Source organism: Anarrhichthys ocellatus, unplaced genomic scaffold, assembly GCF_004355925.1.
Source record: "Anarrhichthys ocellatus isolate YVR2014 unplaced genomic scaffold, GSC_Weel_1.0 scaffold18, whole genome shotgun sequence".
NCBI classification, from domain to species: domain Eukaryota; kingdom Metazoa; phylum Chordata; class Actinopteri; order Perciformes; family Anarhichadidae; genus Anarrhichthys; species Anarrhichthys ocellatus.
This window is the reverse complement of record NW_022280048.1, coordinates 6,381,414-6,395,161: the sequence shown is the minus strand read 5'-3', so window position 1 is coordinate 6,395,161 and position 13,748 is coordinate 6,381,414. Positions and strand designations below refer to the sequence as shown.

At 44.6% G+C, this 13,748-nt stretch overlaps 1 protein-coding gene across 2 annotated transcripts in view; it reads right to left on the bottom strand.

Annotated features, from left to right (window-relative positions):
* The window catches only part of med13a (mediator complex subunit 13a), a 71,068-nt gene that overhangs the window by 41,312 nt on the left and 16,008 nt on the right, over nt 1–13,748 (bottom strand). For both annotated transcript variants that reach the window (XM_031857436.1, XM_031857435.1), the window contains one exon: nt 9,609–9,777. In XM_031857436.1, coding sequence (XP_031713296.1) covers nt 9,609–9,777 — 169 coding nt within the window. The remainder of the gene's footprint in view (nt 1–9,608; nt 9,778–13,748) is intronic.

Sequence of the window (13,748 nt, the reverse complement as noted above, 5' to 3'; positions counted from 1 at the left end):
CACACACACACACACACACACACACACACACACACACACACACACACTTGCTTACAGGTGAATCAAAAGCCAAAGGACGGTGTGTGGAAGATATGGAGACAGAGAGGCGAGAAATAGGAAGGAGGCTGCCGAGCTGTAACATTCCACAGATGTTTGTTGGACCTGGCCGGCGGCGCTCTGAGAACTGAGCTTCCGTTTAGCTGGTGTACACTTCCTCAGCACCACAACAACAACAGCAGCAAGTGTCCCGACTACTGGGAGGAGCCCCCCCCCCCCTTCCCTCTCTGGCCATTTTGCCTCTCTGGACACAGCAGTCACCTCTGGTCTGTCGTGCGCATGGATTTCTGTCATGTGCAGCAGCTTGTTGTTACAAGTAAACATGTTTTGACTGGTCACGCGCCGCTGCAGTGACAGGATGTGCTGGCGTGGGCACAGTTTCTGGCACAATATGATCAAACAATGTTTCTGGAATTACAACAACAATCAGCCACTGCACGGGGGATGACTTGTTCCGACTGTGGACAGTGAGGTAACAGACGGACCAAGAAACCATGTTAGTTATCCAACGCTTTTCTTGGAAGGAGCGAGGAGGCGGTGGAGCGATGGAGTTTGTATTATTGTTAAAATGATGTAACGGACCGTGGTTAATTTGTCATTCACGCGGATTAAAAATCAAGAACAAAGTATGGAGCCTTGTATACCAGCTGCTACAACAAAACAAAACGACAATAAAACCGATCCGTATCGGCGGCAAAACAACATAACAGAGGCATCTCTAAAAGTTCTATTAGCTCTTTTCATGTTCTGCTGATCCAATCTGTGTCTCAAACCCGAGACACGATCTGAGGCCTGAGTTTGGGGCATTCGGTGTACCCTGACCTGTCAGCAGATTATTTCAAGGCAGTGCAAATTTGACTTTCATATTAAAGCCACATTAGGAATTGACATGGGACAATAAAAAAGCTGAGCCATAAAAATGGCAAATATATTTTTCATTTGATAATGAGGTGACATTCAAGAGTGACAAGACAAATGAGCAAGGAGCGACAGAAAAAAAGAAGGAAGGTGGTAAACAGCATTGAGTTAGAGGACACATATCCAGGGCGATAATATCTTCCCTACTGTCTGGCCACCTGGGAAACAACAACACTGTCTGCTGCTAAAACTAACACACACACACACACACACACACACACACACACACACACACGGCCCTGCGAGACGACCAAGCTCCGCTTTAGCACACGGTTCACACAGAAGACTAGGTGCTAGAGGAAACACTGAACCGAAACTCTTAAGGCCAGCACATTCACTTACGCACACTAGGAGCTCTATTACTTTGAATTGATTTCCCTCCGCCACAAACGGAGAAGGGGTGAGCCTCTTTATAAACGTCAGATTAAACTTGGGAGGGAGAAATGGAAAGAGATAGAACAACGAGAGCACAGAAAGAGGAGAGATCAGATCCTCTGCAAGCCTATCGTAGCCACTCACCGATACAGCTGGAGCCAGCTCAAGATAATACTGACATAACCCCCGACAACAAGTCAGGTTCCAGCTGCCTCCCGGGTTAGGATACGTCTCACTCTCTCACACACGCACACACCCCAGGGTTCCTCTAATACACCTGCTGTCAGCTAACAAGCAGCAGCCTCAACCTGAGCCAGATACCTTTGAAAGAATATTTTCAGTAATTATGCTCATTAACATGTTCGCATAATCGCTTTGCAACTACGCCGTGTTTATGATGCCACATCTGTTGCTTCTCCTGAAAGAGGCACTTAGTACATCACTGCAGTGAGATAGAATGAGTGCATTTAATAGCCAAAAATATGCATTCAAAGAACATAGCAGAGCTGCAAACAATCTAACTGTGTAGCATCCTATTTACCTGACAGTGGGAAAACTACTTTTATGGTACAGTAGTGCGTAAAAAAAGATGTCAATTGAAGCTCGTCTTAAGCCGTGTTCCCGTTAGGTCACCGTGCCCTTAGTGATATGAAATGGGCAGTTGTAATAATAAAAGGTTCATTACCCACAGCCATGGCTAATTAAGTCAGCGTCACCCTGGATTAAAGCTGGGATTCTGCAGCGAACCCACAAAGACGAGGCCTACTTCTGCCCCTTTTCTTTTCTATTAGCTGAAACGCTTTTTGTAAATCACGTTATACCATAGTTACTGTGCTTTAAAGATCGACCACTAGCGGTGACACAGAACTGTGACTAAATGCCATGACTGTATTTGTGGGTTTTCCAAACTGTATCCCAGAGAAACGAGGAAAGGTTAACAGGGCGACATAATCCCTGTGTTTTACTGAACAAATTAATTAGCCTGCAGAATGTCACAATAAATACCAGCGGTGGGGACTCAATATCAGGTTAACTGCACATGGTGCATGCAAACATTTACTGAATGGATGATTAAATTAAAGGGAGACTACAAACAGTATATTCCCTTTTTACTTTTTAAATAGTATTAGCTGTCAACATTAGAGCCAGTGGATAAGACTATGTAAGCTTTTTCCAAGTAAATCAACGATGTGTTTTGGTCTGATCAAGTGTCTTTGTGGACAAATAGGACGTTCTTCATGCTCTGTGCATGGCAGTGGACGTGCACTTGTTGACGCTTTGATAGCATCTGTTACACTAATCAAACTCTCAAATGATGCCGAGCATAACGCCGAGCATAACGCAGTACAGAAACAAGTGTGTAACGGAGAGGTGACAAACACAGACTTAGAATCAAACTGCACATCAGAACCACTACCAGCAGTATTTGTATGTCGTGTTGCCAAGTTCCATTAATGAAGTTGGAAAAGATGTGTGCAATGAGCTCAACTCAGCCGATCAGTTTGAAAGCCACAAAGTTGTGTTCCAACAGGCTGGATGTTAAAATGCATCTTGGATACTTCTTAGATATTACTTCAAATTAAACACAAAAAACATATTTCAGAAAATGGAATCAATCTCGGCCCACTTTTATAAACACTTCAAATCAATCGAGCTTCGAGGATGCATCGGGAGTTGTTTTGGCCGATGGCTGCGCAGTGTTGTCTTAACAGTGAGAGGAAACATAAAAACCAGATCACTTACAGCCCCCTGATCCCCGGCTCTAAATCAGGATTATGTATTCCGCAGCCCTCAGGTGTGTCTTAAGGACTCTTTAGTTGCATTATCAGCCTGTGCAGTGAATCTAAACAGTTTGGAGTAACTTCACGTCAAGGTTTCTCTGGCGTTTGCCGTACGCTGTGGCGAGGATCCCGTAAATCTGTTAATACAATGCAGTCACCTTGTAGTCTCCAGCGATGAGGTGAAAGGTTCAGCGCCACATGAGGGATTATCTTTAAATGTGGCCATCTGTCTGAACCTCTGGATTCAAGACAGCGCCACAGCAATCACAGTTACTGAGAAAAAGACAGAGAGGAAGGCAGAGGGAGGGACGTCTGACGGATTAATTATGACGACTTCTTCAGAAATTCGCTCTGCCCAAACTCTGCCATAGCATCTGGTCCCATAGGGAGGTGGGAGGAATGCAGCGGCTGTGTGAAGTGCGGGGGAACAAAGAGGAGGCGGAGGAAATGTAAGGACACAGGATTCCCCTCGTGAAGAGAGAAACGTGTCCCTGCCGCTACCCTTGAATTCCACAATACGGGTTTCCTCAGTGCTACGACACACAGAGAGACCCTGATGCATATTCACTTTGGTAATGAGAGATAAATCCCTTGTTCTCTTGAGGCCTCTAGCTGGCATTATGAGCCGTAATTGGTGAGGAAACATGATAGTTTTCTGATGTTCTCTTGCATCTTCACACTACTTTTAAACATTTTGCTCACTGTGCACACAGTGTGTCACCAGATATGCCAATGTTACAGAGTGCTGCAGGGATGACGTGTATTTTGAAGGCAAACCTCGGAAGTTGACGTAGCACCAGTTTCCTCTACAGAAAAACTACGTGACTTTTCAATTGGATTTTGATGCTACATATAAATACAAAATGCATGATCAAAGAGTTGTGTAAGAGTAGCCAGAATCTGGAATAGGAGTATGCTACTCTTTCACTTCCCTATTTAGTTAACCTGAGCAGAACAACTTTGTTAAATGACAGATTCGATATACTGCGATTTTTATACTCCTGCCATTTAATTCTTCAAGACTTAACAGAGGAATTTTCGTCTCCAAGAATGTCTCCGTCTGCGTTCTGTCCGCACGGAACACGCCGATCCCGGATGTCGCGATGGGGCAGGGCGTCCACAAGACGTGGGCAAAACAGTCTTTGACCTCACAGTGCTGGGCCAGCGCAAATCCCCTTTCATCCATTCCACTTTCCTCTGACCGGCCAGGTCCACGGGCAGTGATTGTCTCAAGGTCCGCTGCACGTAATCCAATCCCAGCGCTTCTCTCTCCAATGTCGATGAGTGTATCACTGCCCGAGCCCGTATGAGCTCCAGTAACGACGGTAAAAAGACAACAAATCAAAACATATATGTACCGGAGTTCATGGGAGCTACTGGCAGCTGCATCTGCCGCTGTCAGTCACCATGGCACATTTAAACCAAGCCATATCATTTCAGTTTCTCTAAAAAGTATATTATCTTACATACATTTTTCACACTGCTTATTTTCATTGGAAATGCAGTTCCTTGTTCACCATGATAGAAAGATATAATCCATCCTTGTCAACTGAGAGGAAGCAATTTTTTATAAGAGGAATGATGACTTATTTCTGTCAGGTAATAACACAATGGATCAATACTCTCTGAACCAGTGCAGTCAACATAAATAATACGGTAGAGTTCAAATGGGGGGCATAGGGTTAGAGTAAGTACATTGGCAGACTAATTAAAGGGTCTTTGTAAGGTCAGTGATGCAAAAGACTTTGCTTTAAATCATAACACTAAAGAGAAGCAATGGGAAATGGGCTATTAATAACATAATTGTGCAGCAATTAAGGAAATGACCCATGCCAATGAGAAACATTGGTATTTTTCCTTTAAGAGCCATATTTATCTTCTGGACAGGATCTCTCCAGCAACATGATAAATCCAGAGCGCTGGGTCACATGGTCCCACAGCCCAGTGTCCCCGGAGTTCCTGCGCCTAGAGAGACTGATGAAGTCTAGGGGAGACCAGGGCGTCTCTAACACCACATGTTGGAGACGCAGTTTCGTCTGGCCGCATTTCTCGTGTCTCCCGCCAATAATTCCAACTAAAAGCTTGTGCGCCAGCTCCTCGACTGCCCTCTGTGTGGACCGGCTGGCACACCGATTGTTGACGAGCATGTTTGTGTGGCCGTCTGCCTGTGTGTCTGTGTTGTGCTGGGAGCAGGGAGGGGATAAATTTAGCGCTTTAGCCCCAGACTGGAGGCAGTGGCCCTTTATCCTGCACTGTCCTACTTAGCAGAGTGCTGCGCTCTGCTTCAGCCTGACACAGCGCACCAGGACTCACACACACTCGCCTTCCAACGTCGGGCCAAAACATTAGAAGGAGAATGTGCTCGGCGACACAACACGCAGCAGCCCTGCAGGCGAACGCAGACAGCCGCGTGTGTTTATGCAGGCATATTTGTTATTGTATAACTATATTATCGTTGGCTCTTGTAATGTGAGCTGCAGCACACTGGCCTCGTTTGATAACAGCTTGATTTGTTGATGATGCTTTCAGTCAGACAACAGCGACTAAATGCACAGCCGGCTACACATCTTCAAGTACAGTGGAGTAGTAATCTGACTCTCTCCTGATTGCAGCGCAGCGGGATCACGTTCCATGGTTTTTAAAACGGAGCGCATATCAAGCAGATATATATATATATTTATAAAAAAAAAAAAAAAAAAAAAAATAAAAAAAAAAAAAAAAAAAAGATGTGACGTCCCTTTTGTCCCGATCAAACTGAAACATCAAAGCAGGCTGGATTTAACGTTGCTCAGAATTTCGAGAAGGCAGCCAATTAGGAGCAAGTCAACGCCTTAGTCTGCCTTAAGCTGACCAATAGAGCGTGGGCATCCCGCTTCACCTTGGAAACACACCATCCCGTGGTGCATTTCCCTGCTGCCATGACAACCAAGAGGAGCTCTGCCTTGCTCATTCCCTGCCTCCCTCCTTCCCGTGTTCTCTCCCGCTCTCTCCGTTTCCTGAAGCCAGTCTACCTAGCAGCACAAGGTTCACACAGAAACAACCACGCTGCACAACTTGGAGCTGCCTGCACTCCAGACAAAGAGAATTACTGTCAGCTGTAATCAACACACACCGCTGCATTTGCAGTCCACATAAACAAACAAAGGCTTCAACCGATCGATGTGCATTGATCTTTTTAACATATACTAAGAACAGTTTATTTATTTTTAATATTGCTTTTTAACTCTCAACATAATGTAAAATATGGCAGATTCCTTCTAACTTTGATATGAAAAGGAGATAAGAGCAACTGGAGGCTCTAATAGAGGTTATCGATATCAAAGAGTCTGAGAATTCAGTTGGCTGCCTGCTACTTACCACATACATCAGGCTAAAACAGAGAGCAGTGAGCGAGAGCGAGAGAGAGATGACGTAAGCATTTTAACACAGGCTGAGGTCTGGGGTTGAAGTTATGAACACTGTCAGCTGGCCGCAGCCTCCACCAACTGGGGACTCTGGATGCTGCAGAGGAGTTGCCCGATGATCAGAACGGTAGCCAGTGTTTCCCAAACGCACATGTGATCTGAGCAGCCTGCGTGACGCGTGTGCAACAATGGTGCATTTTCACAGTCCGTTGATCCGATTGCTCTTATTTAATTTATTGACAAATTGATGGGTTCAGAAAACCTGTATTAATGTCTGTCAACATTACCTAAAGCCCACAGTGATGTTATCAAATGAATCTCTTGTTTTGTCCAAAACTCAGAAAGATTTAATTTACTACAATGCTCTAAGATAATTGACTAATCAATCAAGATTCTCTCCAGAAGCCAACATGTCTGATGTCGCACATAAACAACCACACCGACCTAAATTCTGAACTACTGTCATTGAACACTTGTCTTACTAGGACCATACAAGCAATGCTCTTAAGAAAACAATTTCATTATACAAATATATTTAATGACAACTTCGAGGTCACATGTGCGTTTAAAGCCTTGTCGACTTCCTTTGCTGTTCATCCATTTGTGACTGAGACAAAGAGCCAACACCAACTAGTGCCTGACCTTCGTCTCCATGAAAGGTAAACAAGGTGCTTTGAGGAGACAGATGAGGTGATGGCAAACACTGTTAACTAATTCGTTTAATGTGTGTTTCTGTGTTCAGGGAGGAAGGAAATGTATCCAGGAATGACAGGAGTGAATCCACAGTTAAGTTCGCCGGACAATAAGAGTGGGAATTCCCTGGAAATTGCTCAACGGCATTCCCTGTGGAATCAGCAAGTCATTGAGACTGATGCAAGATCTGAGCACTGACATTAAAGTCTCCCTAAGGAGTGAACACAAACGTGAGCATCTTTATGTTGACAAAACGCATGAAAAAAGGAAGAGGAGCTCTGGATCACATGCAAGCATAAGACAGTGGGACGCACAGAAACAAAAAACAGCATTCCTAGAGTGATTCAATAATTACAAATGCCACCGCCCCACATCAATAACAGCTGAGGAAATGTTTCACTGTCACACCAGCTGGTCTGGGCGCAGTAGCCGGCAGATAAAAAAACACAAAAGGGGTCTTGTAAATTTCCGTCACAGTTTTGTGGCGCTTTGTTTGTCAAAATCCCAGCGTGGCTGGAGCCCAGCGGAACACACCAAAGGGAGAGGGAAAACATCCTTGACGACAACTAAGATTCAGGGTGGTTGCACCACTATTTATAACCTGCCCAGTCTGCTCTGTGACAGCGGAGGGGGATGATGGGAAGGAGGGAGGGAGAGAGGGAGAGAGACAGACACACAGACAGAGAATGGCCTGTGAATTCCGGTGCAGAGGAAAAGACCATTGTTCTGTTTTTTTTTTTTTCTTTCCCTTCACTGGGGCCCTCTGTGATCTGCGTACTGGTTTAAGAGGCAGTACAGCTCAAGAACAAGCCATGAATATCTCTTAAAAGAGAAGTGGCTTGCTCTTCGGCATTATTTTGTCTCAGCGTTTGTCTATTATTCTGCCAGTTAAGTGGGAATCTATCACACTTGTCCTGACAGGTGAGAGTCACTGTGGACAGATGCAGGGCCGACAAAGAGTCTGCATTAACGCTGGCAGCCTGTTAACAAACACACGCGTGCGTCCGTGTACACGCAGGATTATGTCGCTGCGAGGCCCCCGCAGTCACCTGACTGAGAAATCTGGCAACAACTCCAAAAACAATAACACCGAATAGTATGGAAGCTATCAACTGCATTTAGAACGGCCTCTATGATTCTTGAGACCGTCTGCTTCCTCATCAGACACAACCCTGCAGGTGCTACACAATGCGAGCACAGAATCTGTTACACCTCACACCATAGTTATATATTTCTTTACAAACAACAGCAGTGTGTTAAATGTGGAGACGGGGTGAGGTAGGGAGAGTCGGGGAGTTGGTGGAGGTTAAAAACTGCTGCGGTCATTTTCTCCTCACTACCCGGCGTCTCCGTCTCTTATCAATAAACCCAGACAGCAGGGGAGAAATCCAGCTCAGCCGATAGCACAGAGGAGGTGGAGGACGTCACAGCTGTACACAGACACACTCAGAGGAAGGATAGGAGACACACAGCACCTCATATCACAACTGTAATGTAGTGCACAATACAGGGAAGTCCGGAGCTGATCCGCCGCTCAATCCAGACTTTTTTTTCTGAGACATCAGTAATGTTGCATAAAGCTTGATCCGTTTACAATCCTACGTTTGTTGTTTGCCTCGGGTACAACAGAAGCCGTCAGAAGTGTCTAATTGCTCTCCACTAAAGAACTAGATGCAAAGCAACCTGCAAGCAAGTGAAGGCTCCCGAAATAAAAACACTAACTAATGATACGGTGCTGTGCCGCTTTGGGTATAAGAACAAGATCACTGTGTTGAGCTACACCTCTGAACTCATACCGTTGAAAACTGCGTTTGAACTTCCATATTTAAAATATTAGTTTTTACTATCAAATTATAAATATATATAGATATCGCGGTAATATCGTTATTATGAATTATTTTGGTCACGACAATCGTGTAGTGAAAATCTGACATGGTGGCAGCCTCAGCATGCACTGTGCAGCTTAATGTTAAAGAAGGAACACAAATGTGCTCATATAGACTGCATTGGACTCATCGAATCATAAGCTACTTGAATCAAGATCAGAGGCACATAATATATGATAAAGAAAATCCCTGGTACAATATATGCGGTTTAATATCTGCCTCTGTCCAGAGCATCTATATGAACACATATATTTGTATCAAGTGTGGCCAGTGGGAACAGAACCCCCAACCCAGCAAGTGTGGGTTTAATAGCATCCACATAAAAACTGTCAATCCTGAGTCAGTTGGAGCACTGCTCGGCCAGACCACGTCCCACAAGAGACACAACGTGCCCAAAAGAAAAAAAACACCCATTTCCAAAGAGCAGGTCCACGTGCAGAGCACTGCCATAAAAGGAGGGACAACGTGGATCAGAACAAGTGGGGCCAACGTACCTCTTGTTGAATGGCTTCTCATCCTTCTCGTAGGGCTTGACGAACCACTTGCCGATGCGAACGAAGCTGCGGTTCATGAGGCAGCGCTCCAGCAGGTTGTGGATGGCTTTGAACAGCAGTGTGCGACACTCGTAGGAAAGCCCGTTCTCCCACAGCCCATCATCCTCGGCTGGAGAGGAAAAGAAGAAGAGAGAGAGAGACAGAAAAATGTCAGAGGAGTGGAAAGCTGTCAGAGTTTTTGTGCCATTTTCACAAACCTGAAAGAACTCTCCAAGGCAAACAATGTCAATCTTGACAGCACATAAAACTCCATTTACTGCTACAGCGAGAATGGTGCATGATGCTGCTGGCTGTGGTAGAGGCGTAGCATAAAGCAGACTCACACATCAGATGGCACAGTCACCAATAGGGATATACAATGTTTACAAGATGAAGTATGGAAGCACCAACTGTCATACCAAACATATTGACACGTTACACTGGATCACCAATATCAAGCTTTAAAGTAACGGATGATATGTTATCACTAGGCTTTGAATTGAGATAGAAAGTGTAACTTAAAGTAAACAGCAAACATCACAAACTCTTTTGTTTCTATTTGGAAGAAGGCATTGCTTGAACTCAAACTCTCCACATTGTAGCTCAAGAGTATGTTTACACACTGACTGCTCCTGTGGACGACATCAACTCTGAGCACAGTTCCACAATAACAATGTCACTGACTAAACACACTCATTGAATTCATGAGCTGTAGCGCACGCACACGCACGCACACACACACACACACACACACACACACACACACACACACACACAGGTAACTCTGAATAGGCTCTTGTGCTTTCACTGGCGGGAACAATCACTGAAGGAGAGTTGGGACATGGTCACCCTCTGGCAAATCTACCGGTTGAAACTGGACACCTCGATACAGAAAGTGCACATTTCCTAGAATGCAAAACAGTAAGTCATATCTAAAGTGACATCTGGGAATGGCAGCACAAAAAGATTGTACTCAGGCGATGAAAATGCAAACAGGAGGAAACCTGCTGCTGCCTGCTTTCATGTTGTGGAGGTTTCAGGTGCTTTCGTCCTTTTTGACACCGGGGGGGTTAGGAGCTTAAAGTTTCACAGTTCAGTAGTGCCCCGGTTTCGTTTTGTCAGCGGTCAGATTGTCAGATTTTATTTCTACTTATTTTGCCGTAAATATCTACATTGTCCTTTGCAAATGTGTCAAAAAGACATGTGTAATTACAGAAAAAGAAATCTTTGTGCACATGCAGGAACATTGTATTGTGACTGGGCACACAATGTATGAATACCATTTGTTTTTACTAAACTGATTATGATAACATTTCCGCAATTGTGTAACGGTGCGTCTCCCACCGACATTGTTGCGGTCTTAGCGAGTCGCTGCTTAAACACCATGGGTGAATGTGAATGGGTGATGTCGCTACTTCCAGAAACAAAGATGTTACCGGCTTCCAGTTGACCCTTGGTACCACTCAATGAGTACCCAGTGTGCCAGTCATTGTCCAGTGATGCTATGATTGATTGGCAAACCATGATGCCTTCAAACAGTGAGTGATATGGGATGATCTTCACTGTCCCAGCCTGTATAACGGCGCATGAGAGAAGCCAAACCAGCAGACAGAAAGCGACAAACTGCCAACACTCTGGCACAACTTGCACTTCTGAGTTTCTGTTCCACACCTGCAAAGAGTTACAGTGTAATTAGACTGTTAGGCTCACAGGACTGTAATTATTTGGTTCATGTGGCACACCGAACCGAGACGAGACGCACACCGAACATGCACCGAGCTGTTCAGGATGAATAAATGCACCGTTACACCCATATCAGAGTCGCTTTCTGAATCCTATTCTGCGCTGAATAGGATGGCCTGAACGCTGCTCTAATCTCATTGACGGCCACTGCTCATAGCCTACAGCACTTAAGCTCCTTTCAGTCAAGTCTCCGGCAAACATCTCCCCGAGTGTGCAGTCTCTGAGCACAGACGAAATAAATACCGGGTGTGTGAGTGTGACCCACCCATTGCGTCGCCCTTGGCAGGCACCGGGGAGGCCCACGCCGGTCCAGAAGCAAGTCAATCGAAACCTATTCAATTATTAAGAGAGTCCTTGGCTTGCTGCTGTAATGCCAAGGAAGATATAAAAAGGTATTTCAAATTTGGATGATTCCAAGGCTATCAAAAGAGGAAATTGCATTGATTTCCTTCCTTAAACTAAAGAGACACTGTGAGCCCCTGTGCCAGCCTTGCAGGTCTGACACGCTGGTTTGAGGAGATGCTGAGAGCTTTTATGTTCTCCTGAGTTTGAGCAGACAGACGGCAATGTTGCATGGACGCAATGTGGGTGTTCAACTAGCCTCGAAAACATTACATGCAACTGAGGGAAAACAACCTCAGGCTAGCTGCCAAGTAAAGAGGGCTGCACGCCCGATAATATTGAGAGCAACAAACTAATTCATCAGGTGCACGCACAAACACACTCACATTGTGGGATAAGATCAGGAACACAGAAAGCAGGGCAGAGGCAGGAAAAAGGAAGGAAAACAGCAATTTCCCATAAAAAATTCACAGCAACTGCAGAATAAATGTGAATCAACAACAGTATAAAGTTCAATTTCTAGTAAATGTGGATGGGATACAGTATGTACGAGAGAAGAACTTTTTTCCCTTCCCCAAGTTTGCTTTGAGTGATTCGGCAGCTGGTCTGGCCATCCTGAGAGCCGTGGCAGGCAAGAGGGCAAAAAGTCAACAAGAAAAGAAAGCAGGAGCACCGAGGCACTGACAGCAGATTAAGAGGAAGAGGAAGGACAGGAGAAGAAAGAAGAAGAAACAAAATAGGATTTAGGTCAAACTACTGCTGGCTGAAGAGACAGATCAGTGACTGATAACATTTCAAAGACAAACTGAAAATGGAGGAGAGCAGCAGGGCTCAAATCTATGGCGAGAGAGACATCAACCCTGTTTGCACTTTGCAATTAAACCTTCAGTCCTGCTTCACTACTCTGTGGACGATGGCTCTTCTGTAAAAGTGGCAGAAATCTGCCTACGCCTACTTTTACATCAAGTGCCATGGCGATCCCGTCTGCTTTCCTCTGCCAGGACCACCACTCCTCCCTCTCCTCCCTGTCACTTGTTCCTGCTCAGTCTCTCCCTCAAGCAGCTCTCAAACATGCGTCTGGTTTACATCAAGTGTTCCTAACGACCTCACGTTCATCATGCAACGCCTGCTGCAACACTCCCCTCTTCAGACAGACACACAGACAAAATAAATGTTGCAGTGCAGGTCTATGTGAGTCCAATGGAGAAAATGCAACAATCACGAGGATTAGCAATGCAAAATAACAAAACCAAACATCCTGGACAGGTAACAGGACTTGGAGGACTTACTCTCAACATTACTCTACAACAAAAAAACACGTCTGAATGGAAAACCATGTGAAGTAGCGAAAGATTAAAGATAATCAGCAGATCTAGTGAGTTGAAAAGGAGCATCATTTGTACCGTCGTGCGTCACTTGATAGAAGCTGTAAAAAAGTAAAGAGCAGCACAGAGCTATTCAACGAACATAACGGAGCAAATCCTCCGTTTAACCGTCTTATCTGAAAGTGATCGCTTTGGATGCAGCTGACAAGTATTTTCAGTAATCATGATCTGAAGATTTTCTTGATTCATTGATTAATGGTTCATCCCGATATAGGTCATTTCATATGTAGCATGTTTCCAGGTCATTAATAAAAGAGTCTATATAAGCCTGTTTTGGTTTGCTCCTGTGTGGATTTAACATTTGAAAAATGAAAAGTACTTTAGTAATTTTACTGAAAACTTTAGTGCAAAATAATTTAGTAAATTTTGAGAAATAATTAATAAATGCAGGCCTAGCCTTGGCGACAGATGATCAATGCATTTCACAGAACAGTTTGAATTATCATAACTCACTGATGATATGAATATTACTATTATTATAACCGAGGTTAGCTGTAGAGAGAGTAGTCTCCTCAGCTGCTTTTAGAGCTGCTTTGCTTACATTCGGTGTCATTGCTATTTACAAGTAATGGAGTTAAAGTAGTGCGAGAGCGTCAGACATTCACACCAATCCAAAATGAGCCGCTATATA